We start from the raw sequence: 21,647 nt of genomic DNA on the forward strand, positions 1-21,647 counted from the left end.
CTTCTCAAAAAGGGAGAGCTGAGGGGTAATCAGAAAAATGCCTTTCATGTTATGAAAGGGTTTAATAGAGGAGACTTTGAGATGATGTTTCTATGTGTGGGGGAACATAAATATACAATAGTCACTAATAATCCAATAGGGAATTCAGGAGAAACTTCTTTATCCAAAGAATGTTAAGAATGTGGAACTCACTACCACGAACATACAAATTAGGAGCAGTAGGCCACTCGGCCCCTCGAGCCGGCTCTGCCATTCAATAAGATCATGGTTGATCTGAATGTAACCTCAACCCCACACACCCCCAATAACCTTTCACCCCCTTGTTAATCAAGAATCTATCTAGCTCTGCATCAAAAATATTCAAAGACTCTGCTTCCACCACCTTTTGAGGAAGCGAGTTCCAAAGACAACAATCTGAGAGAAAAAAATTCTCCTCATCTCTGTCTTAAATGAGTGACCCCTTATTTTTAAACAATGACCCCTAGTTCTAGATTCTCTCACAAGAGGAAACATCCTCTCCACATCCGCCCTGTCAAAACCACTCAGGATCTTATATGTTTCAATCAAGCTGCCTCTTACTTGTCTAAATTCGAGTGGATACAAGCCTAACCTGTCCAGCCTTTCCTCAAAAGACAACCCACCCATTCCTGGTATTAGTCTCGTAAACCTTCTCTGAACTGCTTTTAATGCATTTACATCTTTCTTTAAATAAGGAGACCAGTACTGTATACAGTACTACAGATGTGATCTCAACAGTGCCCGGTATAACTGAAGTATAACCTCCCTACTTTTGTAATCAATTCCCCTCATGAAAAATAATAACATTCTATTAGCTTTCCTAATTACCTGCTGTATCCGCATACGAACCTTTTGTGACTCATGCACTAGGATACCCAGATCCCTCTGAATCTCAGAGCTCTGCAATCTTTCACCATTTGGATAATAAGCTTCCTTTTTATTCTTCCTGCCAAAATGAACAATTTGACATTTTCCCACATTATACTCCATTTGCCAGATCTTTGCCCACTCACAACCTATCTGTGTCACTTTGTAGCCTCCTTACATTCTCTTCACAATTTACTTTCCTACTTATCTTTGTGTCATCAGCAAATTTAGCCACCATTCCTTCTAAATCATTTACATAAATTGTAAAACGTTGAGGCCTTAGCACTGATCCCTGTGGCACACCACTCGTCACATCCTGCCAACCAGAAAAAGACCCATTTATGCCAATTCTGCTTTCTGTGAGTTAACAAATCTTCTATCCCTGCCAATTTGTTGCCCCCTACACCATGAGCTTTTATTTTCTCCAATACCTTTGATGTGGCACTTTATCAAATGCCTTCTGGAAATCTAAGTACAGTACATCCACCGGTTCTCTTTATCCACATGTGACTCCTTGAAAGAACTCCAATAAATTGATTAAACATGATTTCCCTTTTACAAAACCATGTTGACTCTGCCTGATTGCCTTGAATTTTTCTAAGTGCCCTGCTATAACATCTTTAATAATAGGTTCTAACATTTTCCCTGTGACAGAAGGAAGATGATTGTAGTTGTTGGAGGTTAGTCACCTCAGCTCCAGGACATCACTGCAGGAGTTCCTCAGGTTAGAGTCCTAGGCCAAACCATCTTCAGCTGCTTCATCAATGACCTTTCTTCTATCATAAGGTCAAAAGTGGGGATGTTCGCTGATGATTGCACAATGTTCAGCATCATCTGTAACTCCTCAGATACTGAAGCAGTCCATGTCCAAATGCAACAAGGACAATATCCAGGCTTGAGCTGACAAGTGGCAAATAACATTCGAGCCACACAAGTGCCAGGCAATGACCATCTCCAACAATAGAGAATCTAACCATTGCCCCTTTACGTTCAATGGCATTACCATCACTGAATCTCCCACTATCAACATCCTGGGGGTTACCATTGACCAGAAACTGAACTGGATTAGCCATATAAATACTGTAGCTACAAGAACAGGTCAGAGGTTAGGGCTCGTGCAATGAGTAACTCACCTCCTGATTCCCCAAAGCCTGTCCACCATCTACAAGGCACAAGTCAGGATTGTGATGGAATACTCCCTCTTTGTCTGGATGAGTGCAGCTCCCACAACACTCAAGAAGCTGGACACCATTCAGGACAAAGCAGTCTGCTTGATTGGCACCCCATCCACAAACATTCACTCCCTCTGCCACCAACGCACAATAGCAGCAGTGTGTACCATCTACAAGATGCACTGCAGGAATTCACCTGTGCTCCTTAGACAGCACCTTCCAAACCCACGAACACTACCATCTAGAAAGACAAGGGCAGCATGGGAACACCACCATCTGGAGGTTCCCCTCCAAGTCACTCACCATCCTGACATGGAAATATATCGCCGTTCCTTCACTGTTGCTGGGTCAAAATCCTGGAACTCCCTCCCTAACAGCACTGTGGGTGTACCTACACCACATGAACTGCAGCGGTTCAAGAAGGCAACTCACACCATCTTCTCATGGGCAACGAGGGATCGGCAATAAATGCTGGCCCATTGTTGCTGGGTTGTATTTGTCCTTCATTTTGTGTACAGGACATACCTGGGTAATTGTCCACATAGCTGGGTAGATGCCAGTGTTGTAGCTGCACTGGAACAGCTTGGCTACGGGCGCGGAAAGTTCTGGAGCACAAGTCTTCAGTACTATTGCTGGAATATTGTCAGGGTCCATAGCCTTTGCAGTATTTACTGCCTTCAGCCATTTCTTGATATCATGTGGAGTGAATCGAATTGGCTGAAGACTGGCATCTGTGATGCTGGGCACCTCTGAAGGAGGCCGAGATGGATCATCCACTTGGCACATCTGGCTGAAGATTGTAGCAAATGCTTCAGCCTTATCTTTTGCACTGATGTGTTGGGCTCCCCCATCATTGAGGATGGGGATATTTGTGGAGCCTCCTCTTCCAGTGAGTTGTTTAATTGTCCACCACCATTCACGACTGGATGTGGCAGGACTGCAGAGCTTAGATCTGATCCGTTGGTTGTGGGATCTCTTAACTCACTTGCTGCTTGTGCTGTTTGGCACGCAAATAGTCCTGCGTTATAGCTTCGCCAGGTTAGCACCTCATTTTTAAGTATGCCTGGTATTGCTCCTGGCATGCCCTCCTGCACTCATCATTGAACCAGGGTTGATCCCCTGGCTTGATGGTGATGGTAGAGCAGGGGCTATGCCGGGCCATGAGGTTACAGATTGTATTCGAGTACAGTTTTGCTGCTGCTGATGGCCCATAGTGCCTCATGGATGCCCAGTCTTGAGTTGCTAGATCTGTTTGAAATCTATCCAATTTAGCATGGTGGTAGTGCCACACAACACGATGGCGTGTATCCTCAATGTGAAGGTGGGACTTCATCTCCACAACGACCGTGCAGTGGTCACTCCTACCGATACAGTCATGGACAGATGCATCTGCGGCATACAGGTTGGTGAGGATGAGATCAAGTATGTTTTTCCTTCTTGTTCGTTCCCTCACCACCTGATGCAAACCCAGTCAGCAGCTATGTTCTTTATGACTCCGACAGCTCGTTCCGTAGTGGTGCTACCGAGCCACTCTTGGTGATGAACATTGAAGTCCCCCACCCAGAGTACTCTCTGTGTCCTTGCCACCCTCAGTGCTTCCTCCAAGCGGTGTTCAACATGCAGGAGCACTGATTCATCAGCTGAGGGGGTGGGGGGTGGGGGCAGTATGTGGTAATCAGGAGGAAGTTTCCTTGCCCATGTTTGATCTGATGCCATGAGACTTCATGGGGTCTGGAGTTGATGTTGAGGACTCCCAGGGCAACTCCCTCCCGACTGTATGCCGCTGTGCCACTACCTCTGCTGGGTCTGTCCTGCCGGTGGGACAGGACATACCCAGGGGTGGTAATGGTGGTATCTGGGACATTATCTGTAAGGTATGATTATGTGAAGATGACTACGTCAGGCTGTTGTTTGACTAATCTGTGAGACAGCTCTCCCAATTTTGGCACAAGCCCCCAGATGTTGGTAAGGAGGACTTTGCAGTGTCAACAGGGTTGAGTTTGCTGTTGTTTTTTCCGGTGCCTAGGTCGATGCTGTGTGGTCCATCTGGTTTCATTCCTTTTTTTATGACTTTGTAGGGGTTTCATACAACTGAGTGATTTGCTAGGCCATCTCAGAGGGTATTTAAGAGCCAACCACATTGCTGTGGGTCTGGAGTCACATGTAGGCCAGACCAGGTAAGGACAGCAGATTTCCTTCTCTAAAGGACATTAGTGAACCAGATTGACAATGGTTTCATGGTCATCATTACCCTTTTAATTCCAGATTTTTATTGAATTCAAAATCCACCATCTGCCATGGTGGGATTCGGACCCGGTCCCCAGAGCATTAACCTGGATCTCTGGATCACTAGTTCCACAATAAAGGAGTTATATTTACTATTTTCCAATCTAATGGAACCTTCCCCAAAACTAGGGAATTTTGCAAAATTAAAACTAGTGCATGAACTATCTTACTAGCCACTTCTTTCAAGACCTTAGGGTGAAGCCCATCTGTACCTGGCGATTTGTCAGCCTGCAGCCCCAACAATTTGCTCAATACTAATTCCCCGGTGATTGTAACATTCCCGAGTTTCTCCTTTACTTCCAATTCCTGATTTACAGCTATTTCTGGGATGTTACTTGTGTCCTCTATAGTGAAGACTGAAGCAAAACCCCTGTTTAATTCATCCGCCATCTCCCTACTTTCCATTATCAATTCCCCAGACGCACTCGATAGGACCAACGCTCATTTTGTTAACTCTTTTCTTATTTAAATATCTGTAGAAGCTCTTACTATTCGTCTTGATATCACTAGCTAGCTTTCTCTCATACTCTCATTTTTCCCTCCTTATTATTCTTTTTGCCATTCTTTGCCGTTCTTTACATTCTTTCCAATCTTCTGACCTGCCACCCATCTTTGCGTAATTATATGCTTTTTCTTTAAGTTTAATAGTGCATTTAACTTTTTTAGTTAATCACGGATGGTGGGCTCTCCCCTTGGAACATTTCTTTCTTATTGAAATGTATAAGGCGTAGTTGAGACAAGTACATGGATGAATTTAAGGGGAGGGTAGATAAATACATGAGGGAGAAATGAGTAGAGCTCAGTGGAATACTATCACTAGCATGGACCAGTTGGGCCATAAGATTTGTTTCAATGCTGTGCATTCTATGTAATTTTGATGTATCCACAGAAAACACCAGATTGACTTTGATGGCTGTTATTAGTGGAGGGAGAAATGTTGGCCAGGACACTGGGAGAGCTCACTACTCCTTAAATGATGTCATGAATTTTAAACATCATTTGAATCAAATGAGTATTTAGACAGAGCCTATTTGAAAGGATGGTATCTTCAAAAATGCAACACTCACAGGAATATCAGATTGCAGTATGTGCTTAAAGCCTAGAATGGGACTTGAACCCACAACGTTCTAAGGAGTGAAACTGCTACCAGTTGAGATAAGTTGATACGCCTCAGCTGGAAGATACAATACAGCAGAGTCCTCTTGATGGTGATAGTACCTTTTTGGCATGGAATTGTAGCATTTTCTAACGAAACTGATAACTTTGTGATTAAGAATCTACTTTTGTTTTTTTTAATTCATTCATGGGATGTGGGTTTTGCTGGCTAGGCCAGCAATTACTGTCCATCCCTAATTGCCCTTGAGAACGTGGTGGTGAGCCAACATCTGGACAACTGACAGACTTGCTAGGCCAATTAAGATGGCAGTTCAGAGTCAATCACATTGCTGTGGGTTTGGAATCACATACTCCTGACCAGGAAAGGACAGCAAATTTCATGATCACCATTATTGATACTAACTTATTTTAAAAAGTTTTAGGTTGTTTTAATTAACTGAATTTAAATTCCTCAACCACTGTGATGGGACTTGAACTCATGTCTCTGGATCATTAGTCCAGGTCTTGGTTTGACTTGCCCAGTCATATAACTATGATGCTACTATTTCTGCTAAAGTACCATTTTTCTGCACTAAAAATAAATCCTATGGAAGTAAAACAAAAGTCACATTAAAGCAGAGGGTTGATTGAAGCCCAGACAAAACTGCTTGGTCTAATAATCAGGAGTAATTGATATGCAACAAATAACTTCACCCAGCACTAGGCAGTACTTTTGGTGTACACAATACAGTTCTTTTTGTTGCCACCAAACCTGACTGACATTCCCTGGTCTGAAACAAACTACTTGTTCTGCATCTTGTAACCTGTTCGTGAAGTTAGAAACACAACATTTTAAGAAGAGTTGCATGAGTTCCAAACAACTGGTAGCTATGTAATCACAGCTTTAAAATGTTGTTTATTGACAAGTGGTCATGTATTGCTTGGCAGCCCAGATAGTAATTCATATGACCTGGTCTGTCAGGGTATGAGGCTGGAAGGCAGCAACTCATATTCCTGATAACATTGCATTTCCCTTGGTATTCACATATTAATTAATACAAACATAAGAAATAGGAGTAGAAGTAGGCCATTTGGCCCCTTGAGCCTGCTCCGCCATTCAGTAAGGTAATGACTGATCTGTCTGTGTTTCAAATTCCACATTCCCATCTATCCCCAATAACCTTTGATTCCTTTGCCTAACAAGAATCTATCTACCTTCGCCTTAAAAATATTCAATTACCCCACCTCCACCGCCTTCTGAGGCAGAGAATTCCAAAGTCGCACAACCCTCAGAGAAAAAAATTCTCTTCATCTCTGTCCTAAAAGGGCAACCCTTAATTTTAAAACAGTGTCCCTTAGTCCTATAGTCACCCATAAGAGGAAACATCCTTTCCACGTCCACTTTGTCAATACCGTTCAGGATCTTATATACTTCAATAAAGTCACCCCTCACTCTCCTAAACTCCAGTGGAAACAAGTCCAGTCTGTCTAAGGCATTGGAAGAGACGAAGAATAAAATGAAACTGGGGGCAAGGACAGCTTAGAGATAGTGTGAGTCGGTGCTGCTGGAGGGAGAAGTCGAGTGTGTTCATATAGTGGCGCATGGCACTGAGTGTGGATCTCAGGATGCAACGAGAACAGCAGTGCAAGGAGTGTTGTATGTCCCGGAGATACCTGTAATCCTGGGTGGATTCAAAACATGAGGGATGGAACTTCAGTTGGAATCCACGTGGAGTAAGTCGGAGATGGAGACAGTCACTGAGGAAGGAAATATGACTGTGAAAGTGAGATTTAGTAAAACTCTCTTCCAGTCTGTCTAACCTTTTTTCATTCCAGATATCAATCTAGTAAACCTCCTCTGAACCGCCTCCAATGCATTTACATCCTTCCTTAAATAAGGAGACCAAAACTGCACACAATATTAGAGATTTGGTCTCACCAATGCCCTGTACAACTGAAGCATAACATCCTTACTTTTATGTTCAATTCCTCTCGTAATAAATGGTAACATTCCATTAGCCTTCTTAATTACTTGCTGTACCTGCATACCAACTTTTTGTGATTCATGCATTATAACACCTAGCTTCCTCTGCAGCTCTGAATTCTGCAGTTGTTCTCCATTTAAGTAATACTCTGCTTTTTTATTCTTCCTGCCAAAGTGAACAACTTCACACATTATACTCCGTCTGTCCACATACTCAACTTATCCCAATCCGCCTGCAACCTCCTTCTGTCGTCTTCACAACATACTTTCCTACCTATCTTTGTGTCATCTGCAAATTTAGCTATATGCCTTCACTCCCTTCATCTAAGTCATTGATATAAATTGTAAATGTTGAGATCCCAGCACAGACCCCTGTGGGATTCCACTTGTCACATCCTGCCAATCCGAAGACCCATGTATGTGTACTCTCTGTTTTCTGCTAGCCAGCCAATCTTCTATCCATGCTAATACGTTACCCCCTACACTATGAGCTTTTATCTTCCGCAATAACCTTTGATGTGGCACCTTATCAAATGCCTTCTGGAAATCCAAGTACAGCATGTCTACAGGCTCCTCTTCATCAACAGCACATGTTACTTGTTCAAAGAGCTCCAATAAATTGATTAAACATGATTTCCCTTTCACAAAACCATGCTGACTCTTCCCAATTACCTTGAGTTTCTCTAAATGCCCAGCTATAACCTCCTTAATGATCAATTCTAACGCCTTCGCCACAACAGACGTCAAGCTGACTGGACTATAGTTTCCTGTTTTCTGCCTCCCTCCCTCCTTGAATAGAGGGGTGAAATTTGCTACTTTCCAGTCTGATGGAACTTTTCCAGAATCTAGGGAATTTTGGAAAATTAACACCAATGCATCTATTACCTCATTAGTCACCTCTTTTAAGGCCTTAGGATTAGTCCATCAGGACCTGAAGACTTGTCAGCCCTGAGCTCCACCAGTTTGCTCAGTACCACTTCACTAGTGATTGTAATTTCACCAAGTTCCCCTCTCCCTTCCACCTCCTGATTTACAGCTATTACAGGAATGTTTTTTATATCCTCTATAGAGAAGACTGAAGCAAAATACTTGTTCATTTCATCCAGCATTTCCTCATTATGTACTATTAACTCTGCATTCTCACTCTCTAGAGGACCAACACTCACTTTACTTACTCTTTCCCTGTTTAAATACCTGTAGAAACTCTTGCTATCCGTTTTTACATTTCTAGCTAGCTTCCTCTCATATTCTAATTTCTTTCTCCTGATTAACCTTTTATTCATTCTCTGCTGTTCTTTATATTCTCACCAATCATCTGACCTGCCACTCATCTTTGCCCAGTTATATGCTTTTTCCTTAAGTTTGATGCTTTCCTTAACTTCTTTAGTTAACCACAGATGGTCGGTCCTCCCTTTAGGATTTTTCTTTATAGCAGGAATATACTTCTGTGTATTCTGAATATCCAATTAAATGTCTGCCACTGCTTCTTTATTAATCTATCCTCTAGCCTAGTGTCTCAGTTCACTTTAGCTAGCCCAACTTTCATGCCCACATAGTTGCACTTATTTAAGTTTAAAATACAAGCCTTAGACCCTTTCGAACTGGATGTAAAATTCAATCATATTGTGGTCACTGCTACCTAGGGGTGCCTTCACTCTGAGGTCATTAATTAATCCTCTCACATTGCACAATACCAAGTCTAATATAACCTGCTCTCTGGCTGGTTTCAGAACATGCTCCTGTACAAAACTATTTCGAAAACATTCTATGAACGCCTCTTCCAGGCTACCAGTGCCAATCTAATTTTTCCAGTTTATATGTAGATTAAAATCACCCATGATTATTGCCATCTCTTTATCACAATCACCCAATATTCCTTCTTGTGGTACAGCTCCCACTTTCCCCAGTACTGGTGCCAGTGCCCCAGAAACCAGAACCCACTTCTCCCACACCAGTCTTTTAGCCACGCATTCATCTCTCTAATCTTATTTGTCCTAAATTGCGGTTACTGTTAGGGGGCCTGTAGACCACTCCCACTAGTGACTTCTTTCCCCTACTATTCCTCATCTTCACCCAACCCAATTCTACACTCTGATCTCCTGAACCAAGGTCATGTCTAACTATTACACAGATGCCATCCTTGATCAACAGTGCTACCCTCCACCTTTGCCTGCCTTCCTAATCTTTTTGAAGGCTATAAACCCGTCAATATTCCAAACCCAATCCTTGTCATTCTGCAGCCGTGTCTCTGTAATTGCTATCAGATGATATTTATTTACTTCAATGTGCACTATCAATTCATTTACTTTTTTATGAATGCTACACGCATTCAGATGCAGAGCCTTCAGTTTTGTCTTTTTGTTATCTTTGTAACATCTAGTCTTGACTATTGGTGTATTTGTTGGTTTCATCTCTCTGCAACTGCCTGCTATTCTCTGACCCTCATTTCCCATGCTACTATTATGGTCTCCTGCCTTGAGTCTATCCCTTGATCTACCCAAGCTTGATCCCTCACCCCCACTCTCCACCGTGTTTAGTTTAAAGCCCCCTCTACTTCCCTAGTTATGCGATTCACAAGAACACACGTCCCAGCAAGGTTCAGGTGTAGACCGTCCCAGTGGTACAGCTCCCACTTTCCCCAGTATTGGTGCCAGTGCCCCAGAAACCAGAACCCACTTCTCCCACACCAGTCTTTTAGCCACGCATTCATCTCTCTAATCTTATTTGCCCTATGCCAATTTGCAGGTAGCTCAGGTAATAATTGAGAGGATATTATCTTTGAGGTTCTGTTTCTTAATTTGGTACCTATCTTCTCATACTGACAATACAGGACCTCCTTCATTGTCCTGTCTATGCTATTCGTACCTACATGGACCACGACAACTGGATCCTCCCCTTCCCACTGCAAGTTCCTCGCCAGCCCTGGGCAGATGTCCCGAATCCTGGCACCAGACAGGCAACACCGCTTTCTCGATTCTTGCTCTTTGCTGCAGACAACAGTGTCAATCCCCCTCACTATACTGTCCCCTACTAATACTACATTCCTGCTTGCTCCCCCTGCTTGAACAGCTTCCTGTACCATGGTTCCACAGCCAGCCTGCTCATCCACTTTAATAGCTCTGATATCATAACATTCTTGCTCAATATATTCTGATTTTGTTTTTTTTTGCAAGAGTATACTTTATTCATAAAATACCTAAAAGAACATTACAAAACATTTCAAAATGGTCATTACACAAAGTGCAATGATATTCAAATTTTCTGCATAGATCATGTCGCACTTGGAGGTGCTTCAATACAACTGTGGTGCATATAATATTTACTGTATACATTCAATGTGAGGCTCCGGGTGTGCAGGAAGGATCTGATGCAGAGGGCCTTTATCGCCACCACTCAAGCTATGTTGGTGCTTGATAGAAAGTTCTGGCGATGAGGCATTCTGCCAAATGACTTTGACAGTCTGCTCAGGGAACCATCTGACAGGATCCACCATCTCCTCTTCCCGCAGGGCCTCTAAGACGTTATGTGCAGAACCCTGTCTGATGGACTTGTGGTCAAAGGTCTGCATTAATTGTTCCTTGAGGGGCAGGTGGTATGGCACATTTCAGCTACTTGGGGCATTCTGCGGCAGCATGGCCAGACCCATCCTTTGCAACACCAGGGACAGGTAGAACCTCAGCACGTAGTGACACTTCGTATTCGCTTACCAAGGGTCTATGCACATCTTGATGCAACCTCACAAGTAGTGGCAGGATGAGGGCAATGTTGGGCATGCTTTTTCCGCTTTTATCTAGATTTTATCTTGAGGTTTGTACATTGTGTCCCTGCGAACATGGTCCATTTTTGAAGATGGCTCAGGTGATCGCCACAGCGCAGGAGTGAGGAATGGGCCAAACCGGTGCCAGGTACAGCAACATCAAGAGTGTCTCACACCTGATGACCAGGTTCTTACCCGCAGTGGAGAGGGAGCATGACTTCCACATGTCCAGTTTTTGTTTGACCATAGCCACTCATTCCTTCCAGTTTCTAGCACATGTCCTGGTCTCTCCGAACCATATCCCCAACACCTTCAGACTGTCTGACCTGATGGTAAAGGGAACAAAGGATCGGTCAGCCCAGCCCAGCCCAAAGAACATGGCCTCACTCTTGCCGCAATCTACCTTGGCTCCCGAGGCCAATTTGACCTGGTTACAGATGCTCAACAGAACAGGGAGGGCAGCCCTGCTTGACTCCAGATTTAATTGGAATACTTTCCGCTTCACACCCATTAATTGAAACTGTGCTATTGATGTTTGTGTAGAGCAATTGGATCCATTTGTTGATAGCCTCCCCAAACCCCGTTTTGGAGAGCACAACCATCATGTAGGTGTGCAATATTCTGTCAAAGGCCTTCTCCTGGGATGAGAATATATTGTCGTTTCTTGTTTCGCCAGTGAAGGTGGCCTCCTAACTGCTGACAATCAGGAGAATTGAGTTAAGTGGCCAGCACCAGAGAAATGTCAATAGGCCTTTCATTCTGCACCACTACACATCACATCCTAACCAGCTCCCAGGACAAAGGAAACTAATGGTCATTTTTAAAAGTATTATTTTGTTTTGAGAATTTGAACACTGAGGCAGTTAAGGTGCTTTATGAGATGATGATGAGGATATTGTGAAATCACAGCAATTATTGTGACTGACTGGGGAACATCTGTTACCAGGCAACAGCCACTCAAAACTAATTAAGGCCAGCAATTCAATGCCCCGTGGATCTAAACCAATGGGAAGGCGAACTCCTTGATTGACGGCAGGAGTTGTCCAATAGTAAATGGGCGGCGATGACGTCGAATTATATAAAGAAGGCAGCGGGCGTTGGCGGCTCAGTTGAGCGAGCAGTTATCCCGTTTAGAGTAGTTTAGGCAGAGCTTTCGGTATGCGAGAGATCGTGCATCTTCAGGCGGGCCAGTGTGGTAACCAGATCGGGGCCAAGGTCTGTATTGTTAGCCGCGTTAGAATTAGGGTGTATAGGGCATTTGGGAAGGGAAATTGGGGGGCTGTGCCTGATCCGGAGTGGGATCACTCCAAAGGGCCAGGTGGTGTCAAGCTCAACGCCGACTCAGATTGAAGCCTAGTCTGTGGAGGCCGCTCGGGCCTCGCCGACCGTTGGGCGCGTCAGTGAGTGCCGGCTACCGGCAGTTTGAACCGCACATGCCCCCGGAATACGCATGCGCGATGAAGGCGCGGCAACGATGACCTTTGGTGTAGGGGCAGTGGCACCAGGTGGAGGATCGTTCGCCAAAGAAATAGTTCCCATCTGCTCTCCTCACTTCACATTCCCTACCTGCAGAGTTTTGCCCTCTTAGGATTTTGTTGCACTTGGCCTGACTGCTGTCAGCTGAAGCATTCTGACCCCTGAGGGCCAAAAGTTCTCGGTTCAAGCAGTATTCTGCAGATTTAATCATAAGCAGGGGTCAAGCCCCGAGGGAGCGTTAAGGGAGCCAAGACCCCAGGTGCATGTAAAACACCTTGTTGTGGTCCTTGTGAAAGAGCAGGGAAGTTGTTTTGTTGGCCTGGGGTATAACAATATTTATCCCCTTGCACCATCACTAAAGTATCTGTTCATTATCAGATTCTGTAGAATTTAGAAGAATGAAAGGTGCTCTCAATAAACATGTAGACTTCTTAAGGGGTTTAATACGATAGATGCTGATAGAATGTTTTCCCTGACTGGAGAATCCAGAACTAGGCTGTCACAGGCTCAGAATAAGAGGTTGACAATTTAGGATTGAGATGTGGAGAAATTTCTTCACGCAAGGGGTTGTGGATCTTTTGCAATTTTCTATCCCAGAGCACCTGATGCTCAGTCTCTAACACTCAAGACAGAGATAATAGATTGATGGACATTAAACGATATAGGGATACGGTGGTAAGGTGGATCAAATGGCAGTGCAGGCTTGATTGGCCTCCTCTTGTTCCTTTTTTTATTTCCTAATGTTGTTTGAAGGACTTTGCTATGTGCAATTTGGCAACAATATTTCCTAACTTGCAACAACTTTTTAATTGGCTATGTCATGTCCTGAGGTCTGAAAAGAATTTTTAATTTTAATACTTGGGTATAATTATTTTTATTTCCTGCTTTGTGCCTTTTGTCTCTTTTAAACATACCATGTGCGATTAATCAACCTAGCATCAATGAGAAAAGTAAGAAACAGCTGATGCTGAAAATCTGATACACAACAATCAAAGTTATGGAAAGGCTCAGTAGATCAGTCAGCATCTGTGGAGGAAGTAGAGGTGTTGACATTTCAAGTGAGTCAGTGTTAAATATGGAATTGGATAATCACTTTTTCTTTAAATGGGAAGTGTTAAGGTGTTTGTTGAGGGTATAGTAGGACTGGGTGAGGTTCTGAGTGTAGTATTGCAGGGAGTAGCCATTTAGACCTGTTTATTATTTATCTAAATGACCTGGATATAGTTTGACTTCTGTAATGTGCCATATGGCATCTTTTCACCACATCCAAAAGCTGCATCGCATTACCGTATTGTAAGGATATTGAGTTTGTGTTGAAGCTTTACAGTGCACTGTGGTGACAATGGAGATGTTGGTAGGGGTAGTGAAAGTATTATTGAAGAAGGTACATCAGTGAGGTGGAAATTAACACCAGGTGTTTCCTCGGGTTCTTGTAATCGACAACTGCTGTTTTGACAGAGCCCCATTTTGCACATACCCTGGGTGTCCTCCAATCTTTGGCTGACGTTACAGTGGCTGGTTGGCAGAGCCCTGAGGAAATCCCAATTCTCAGTGAAAGTACTATATAGGGATAAGATATACCAGACCATTTCAAGGTGAATCAGTACAGCAAAGTACCAAAATTAAATTAGTCCAATGTAAATTTAACAAGTCCTGTGGTGGGGCAGTTCTTTGCACAGGAAAGGATGTTTAAATTTTTGATTAATTACCACATACGCCGATGGAATCAGGGGCTGGGTCATGAGTTATACTTCACATACTGGGTATGTGTTTACATGCCCCTGGTTCAAAACAATCGACATGTGTTTTCTTCCCTCATCCCCCACTCTTCAAAACAATCACCATGTGTATGGATCTTTGACAGTGGCAAGACATATTGAGAGAGTAGTTAGCAAAGTAAATGGGATCTTGAGCTAAATATCAACAATATAAAATTAAATATTGGGAAGACCGAAACCATTGTCTTCAGTCCCTGCCACAAACACTTTCTTTAGCCACTGACTCCATCTGTCACCCTGACAACTGTTTGAGACTAAACCTGACCGTTCACAGCCTTGTTGATGTACTTGGCCTGGAGATAAGCTTCTCACCACATCTGCACTATCACTCAGACTGCCTACTTCCACTTCAACATTTCCTGATGCTGCATCTGCCTTAGTTCCTCTGCTGTATGGCCTGCTTCTGCTCCTATTTCCTAGTGCTTATGTTTGTTACCTTTGGCTAAGCTTTTGGTCGCCTGCCCTAATGCCCCCTTGTGTGGATTGGTATCAAATTATGCTTTATAATGCTTTTCTAAAGTGCCTTTAGATGTTTTATTATGTTAAAGGTGCAATATAAATACTTGTTCAGATTGGAGCTGTTTTTTTTGGGATAGGTGTGATTGTACTGTGCTTCTGCCTGGTTTATTTTTACTGTCACTGGTCCAGAAATTTGTGAAATGGCAGAACAGCATCAGCATCCTATAACACAGAAGGAGACCATTGTGTGGAAACCCTCATCCATATCTTTGTTACCTCTAATCTTAACTATTTCAAAGTGCTCCTTGCCAGCCTCTCTCATTCTACCCTCCATGAACTTGAGGCCATCCAAAACTCTGCTGCCTGTATCCTTACTCGCATCGAGTCTCATTCACCCATCACCCCTGTGATTTTAAAATTCCCCTTGTTTTCAAATCCCTCCATGGTCTTGCCCCTTCCTATATCTGTAATCTCTTCTAGCTCCACAACCCTTGGATATATCCGCACCTGTCCAATTCTGACTGTTGAAAATTCCTGATTTTAATCACTCCTCCATAGTGGAGACTTGGTGACTTCCAAGACCCTAAGCTCTGGAATTCCCCCTCTTGACCTCGCTTCATCTCCTGTTCTCCTTTCACTAAGATTCTCCTTTAAAACATCTTTCATTTGAGGCAATTCAGAGAATGTTCACTAGGCTGATTCCTGGGATGAAGGGGTTGTCTTGTGAGGAAAGGTTGAGTGGATTGGGCCTGTAGTCATTGGAGGTTAGAAGAAAGAGGTGATCTTATTGAAACATACAAGATTTATGATGGGGGCTTGACAGGGTAGATGTTGAAATGATTTTTCCCCTTGTTGGGAATCTAGAACTTTGGGTCATAGTTTCTGAAAAACAGGGTGCCCATTTAAGATGGAAATGACAGGAATTTCTCCTCAGAGTATCATTAATCTTTGGAATTCTCTACCACAGAGTTGTTGCGGCTGAGAACAACAGATCTTTTAATGGAGAGTCAAGGTTTCTTAAGAATAGGCAGGAAAGTGGAATTGAGGCAAAGATCAGATCAACTGTGATCTTATTGAATGGTGGAGCAGCCTTGAGGGGCTGTATGGCCTGCTTCTGCTCCTATTTCCTAGTGCTTATGTTTGTTACCTTTGGCCAAACTTTTGGTCGCCTGCCCTAATGCCCCCTTGTGTGGATTGGTGTCAAATTATGCTTCATAATGCTTTTCTAAAGTGCCTTTGGATGTTTTATTATGTTAAAGGTACAATATAAATACTTGTTCAGGTTGGAGCTGTTTTTTTGGGATAGGTGTGATTGTACTGTGCTTCTGCCTAGTTTATTTTTACTGTCATTGGTCCAAAAATTTGTGAATTGGCAGAACAGCATCAGAATCCTACAACGCAGGAAGAGACCATTGTTCCTGTGCTACGCCTTTGACGGACATATCCAATTTGCCCCACTGCCCTTTTCTCTATACTGCTGAAATGTTTTTCTTTTCCAAGTGTATGCACATGTATGTACCCAGTATCTCACTTGAAAGTTACTATTGAATCTGCTTCTACAGGCAGTGCATTCCAGATCACAACTTGCTGCATTTAAAACAAAAAAACTCCTCATCTTCACCCACCCCCCCCCAACCCACTAGCTTTTTGCCAATCGTGTGTCCATTGATTACTGACCTTCCGGCCATTGGAAATGTTTCTCCCTAACTGCTTTATCAAAATACCTCTTCACTATCCTTTTCAACTGCTCCAAAGAGAACCATCCCAGCTTCACTCACCTCACCACACAATTGTGGTCCCTTATCTTTAGTGTCAGCCTATAGCAATAAAAATGACAGCAGCTGGAAGCATCTCACTTTATTTTCAGTGCTTGGATTTAAAAATCTTAAATAGATGGTCATGGATAGTGGAAGTGAATTATTGGAATCCTGTTCATGCCATTGGACACCTTTTTTAAAGGTTTCAATTAAAGGATCCAAGTGCAAAACAATGTTGCAACAAATGGAGTTCATATAATGTAGAAACCACAAAAACACTTTAAAAGGTGAAGGAAATATAGATTAAAGGAATGAATGTAGAGTTAGGCTATAGGTAACTTGAAAGCTTGGCTCAGATGGGTGTTCAGAATGATTTAAAGTTGAAAAAGCGGATGAATTTAGTGTTGAAGTTAAAGCTTCTGGGCTGTATTGACCGAAGAGTCGACTGATTGCAGGGTAGTGGGAGAATGAAATGCAAAGAAGGTCACAGTTGGAGGGTTTGAGAAAAGAGACTTAGGCTGTAGAAGATTGCTGGTGTAGGATTTAACGAGACCACAAAGCTGTTCAAACCTAGTACTTTAATGAAACTATTTTTAAAAAGTACTTAAATAAATGTAGTAAAGTGTCGCAAGGTGAATGACAGGCGCATTATTTTTACAAAATTTGTCAGTTACATGAGATATTGGGGCAGATGACTTTTATAGTTTATGTAGACATATCGTTCTTAAGGAGTATGGGGTAAGAGAGGTGGAGAAGTTTAGGGGGGGAATTCTCAAGATTAGGGCCTTGGCAGTTGAAAACATGATGACCACTGGTGGAGCAATTTAAAACGAGATGCACAAGATGCTGAAATTGAAGCAATTGCAGATATCTTGGAAGGTAGTAGGGCTGGCGGAGATTAGAAATAAGAAGGGGCGAGGCCATGGAGGGGTTTGAAAACAAGGATGAGAATTTTCAAAATTGATGCTTTGCTTAAACCAGTGTAGATCAGTGATCACAGTGGAGATGGGTGAATGAGACTTGGTGTGAGTTAGGACTCTGCCAGCAGATTCTCAAACCCATTCTCCTGCCTTCTCCCCATAACCTTTGATCCCCTTACCAATCAAGAACCTATCTATCTCGGTCTTAAATACACTCAATGACCTGGCCTCCACAGCCTTCTGTGGCAATGAATTCCATAGATTCACCACTCTGGCTAAAGCTTCTCCTCATCCCTGTTCTAAAAGGTCTTCCTTTTACTCCGAGGCTGTGCCCTCTGGTCCTAGTCTCTCCTACTAATGGAAACATCTTCCCCACGTCCACTCTATCCAGGCCTTTCAGTATTCTGTAAGTTTCAATCAGATTCCCCCTCATCCTTCTAAACTCCATCGAGTATAGACCCAGAGTCCTCAAACGTTCCTCGTATGTTAAGCCTTTCATTCCTGGGATCATTCTCGTGAACCTCCTCTGGACCCTCTCCAGGGCCAGAACATCCTTCCTGAGATACGGGGCCCAAAATTGCTCACAATATTCTAAATGTGGTCTGACCAGAGCCTTATAAAGCCTCAGCAGCACATCCCTGCTTTTATATTCTAGTCCTCTCGAAATAAATGCCAACATTGCAATTGCCTTCCTAACTACCGACTCAGCCTGCAAGTTAACCTTAAGAGAATCCTGGACTAGGACTCCCAAGTCCCTTTGCACTCCAGATTTCTGAATTCTCTCCCCATTTAGAAAATAGTCTATGCCTCTATTCTTCCTACCAAAGTGCATGGCCTCACACTTCCCCACGTTGTATTCCATCTGCCACTTTTTTGCCCATTCTCCTAACCTGTCCAAATCCTTCTGCAGCCTCCCCACTTCTTCAATACTACCTGTCCCTCCACCTATCTTTGTATCATCTGCAAACTTAGCCAGGATGCCCTCAGTTCCTTCATCTAGATCATTAATGTATAAAGTGAAAAGTTGTGGTCCCAACACTGACCCCTGCAGAACTCCACTAGTCACTGGCTGCCATCCTGAGAAGGACCCCCTTATCCCCACTCTCTGCCTCCTGCCAGACAGCCAATCTTCTATCCATGCTAGTACCTTGCCTCTAACACCATGGGCTCTTATCTTACTGAGCAGCCTCCTGTCCGGCACCTTGTCAAAGGCCTTCTGGAAGTCCAAGTAGATAACTTCCATTGGCTCTCCTTTGTCTAACCTACTCATTACCTCTTCAAAGAATTCTAACAGATTTGTCAGGCATGACCTCCCCTTGATGAAACCATGCTGACTTTGCCCTATTTTACCATGCACTTCCAAGTATTCTGAAATCTCATCCTTAATAATGGACTCTAAAATCTTACCAACAACCAAGGTCAGGCTAATCGGCCTGTAATTTCCCGTCTTTTGCCTCACTCCCTTCTTAAACAGGGGGGTTACATTAATGATTTTCCAGTCCTCTGGGACCCTCCCTGACTCCAGTGATTCCGGAAAGATCACCACTAACGTCTCCACTATCTCTTCAGCTATCTCCTTCAGAACTCTGGGGTGTAATCCATCTGGTCCAGGTGATTTATCCACCTTCAGACCTTTGTTTTCCTAGCACTTTCTTGGTAATGGCCACCATACTCACCTCTGCCCCCCGACTCTCTTGAACTTTGGGGATGTTACTCGTGTCTTCCACTGTGAAGACTGACGCAAAGTACCTATTCAGTTCCTCCGCCATTTCTTTGTTCCCCACTACTACTTCTCCAGTGTCATTTTCCAGCAGCCCAATGTCCACTTTTGCCTCTCTCTTACCCTTTATATATCTAAAAAAAAACTCTTGCAATCTTCTTTTATATTACTGGCTAGTTTACCCTCATATTTAATCTTCTGCCTCCTTATTTCTTTTTTAGTTGTCCTCTGTTGGTCTTTGTAGGCTTCCCAATCCCCTGGTTTCCCACTGCTCTTCGCCGCATTGTATGCTTTCTCTTTAGATTTTATACTGTCCCTGACTTCCTTTGTCAGCCATGGTTGCCTTGTCCTCCCTTTAGTATGCTTCTTTTTCCTAGGGACGAATTTTTGCTATGTCTCCCAAATTACTCCCAGAAACTCCTGGCATTGCTGTTCCACTGGCTTTCCTGGTAGCAACTCATCTCCCAGTCAATTCTGGCCAACTACTCCCTCATGCCTCTGTAGTTGCCTTTATTCAACTGTATTACCGTTACATCTGGTTCCAGCTTTTTCCCCTCAAATTGCAGGGTAAATTCATCATATTATAGTCACTTCCTCCTAAGGGTTCCTTCACCTTAAGCTCCCTTATCAAATCTGCCTCATCACACATCACTAAATCTAGAATTGCCTGTTCCCTAGTGGGCTCCACCACAAGCTGCTCCAAAAAGCCATCTCGTAGACATTCCACAAATTCCTTTTCTTGGGATCCACTACCAACCTGATTTTCCCAGTCTACCTGCATATTGAAATCCCCCATGATCACTGTAACCTTGCCTTTCTTACACGCCTTTTCTATCTCCTGGTGTATCTTGTGCCCCACATCCTGACTACTGTTCGGAGGCCTGTACATAACTCCCATTATGGTTTTTTTTACCTTTGCGGTTCCTCAACTCTACCCACACAGATTCTACATCATCTGACCCTACATCATTTCTTGCTATCGATTTAATTTCATTTCCTACTAACAAAGCAACCCCACCCCCTCTGCCAACCTGCCTATCTATTTGATAGGATGTATATCCTTGGATATTTAGCTCCCAGTCCTGATCCCCTTGTAGCCATGTCTCTGTAATGCCCACCACATCATACCTGCCAATTTCAATCTGCGCCACAAGCTCATTTACCTTATTTTGTATACGGCGTGCATTCAGATACAACACCTTCAGTCCTGTATTTCCCATCCCCTTTCTCATTGTCGTCCCTTTATCTGATGTGCTTGAAGTTAGATTCCTAGCCCTAGTTCCTAGTTCCTGATAATCCCCAAACAGGTCCTCTTTCCTAGTCTTACCTATGTTATTTGTCCCGATGTGGACCACAACAACTGGATGCTCCCCCTCCCTCTCCAATATCTTTTCAAGCCGGTCAGAGATGTCCCTCACCCTGGCACCGGGCAGGCAACATACCATGCGGGACTCTCGATCCTGCTTACAAAGGAAGCTATCAATTCCCCTAATTATAGAATCCCCTACAACCACTTGTCTTTTTGCTCCCCCCTCTTGAATGGCCTCCTGTGCCAAGGTGCTGTGGTCAGCTGGCTCATCCTTCCTACAGCCCTGTTCCTCATCCACACAGGGAGCAAGTACCTCGTACCTGTTGGACAAGGTCAAGAGCTGAGCCTCCTCTGTTCCTGAACACAGGATTCCTCTACCTGCCTCACTTGCAGTCACACCCTGCTGACCCTGACCACTCACTGAATTTGAGGTACTTAATCTACCGGGTGTGACCACTTCCTGAAACAAAGCGTCGAGGTAACTCTCCCCCTCCCGGATGTGCCGGAGCTCGGACTCCAGCTCATCAATTCTGAGCCGGAGTTCCTCCAGCAACCAACACTTGCTGCAGATGTGGTCACTGTGGCTCGCAATGGGATCTGCCAGCTCCCACATCATACAGCTACAGCACATCATCTGCCCAGCCATCTCTACTTAGATAATTTATTAATTAGCTTTGCAGTGTTTTTTTTCCAAATTTTGTGCAGATTTCCTACCAACCAATCGGGTCACAGCTTTCCTGTGATGTCACTTCTTCAGTTTTGGCTTCAGTTACTGTGTCCCGAGGTCACCGCTCCGGTGCTCCTCCCTCCGAGTCTGCTCCCTAGAGACAAGGCTGCGAATCCCCGAGGTAAGCTAGATTTATTCTCACCGCTCCGGTGTTCCTCCCTCCGAGCCTGCTCCCAGGATTTACTCACCAGTCAACTGCTTTTTCTTTAAAATCCACTTTCAGAAGGGTGTCCCTTGCAGGTCTGGTGCACTCCTGAAGGCACTGCCTCTTCCCCTCTTTTTTTTTTAGATTTGTGGAGGAGGGAGGGATGGAAACATTACA

At 43.7% G+C, this 21,647-nt stretch overlaps 1 protein-coding gene across 4 annotated transcripts in view; it reads left to right on the forward strand.

Annotated features, from left to right (window-relative positions):
• Positions 1–12,337: 12,337 nt before the first annotated feature.
• LOC144685670 (tubulin beta-4B chain-like) overlaps positions 12,338–21,647 on the forward strand; it is a 70,328-nt gene continuing 61,018 nt past the window's right edge. For all 4 annotated transcript variants that reach the window (XM_078550445.1, XM_078550447.1, XM_078550446.1 and 1 more), the window contains exon 1: positions 12,338–12,394. In XM_078550445.1, the coding sequence (XP_078406571.1) occupies positions 12,338–12,394 (57 nt within the window). The remainder of the gene's footprint in view (positions 12,395–21,647) is intronic.

This window comes from Cetorhinus maximus, chromosome 10 (assembly GCF_964194155.1).
Source record: "Cetorhinus maximus chromosome 10, sCetMax3.hap1.1, whole genome shotgun sequence".
Classification (NCBI taxonomy): domain Eukaryota; kingdom Metazoa; phylum Chordata; class Chondrichthyes; order Lamniformes; family Cetorhinidae; genus Cetorhinus; species Cetorhinus maximus.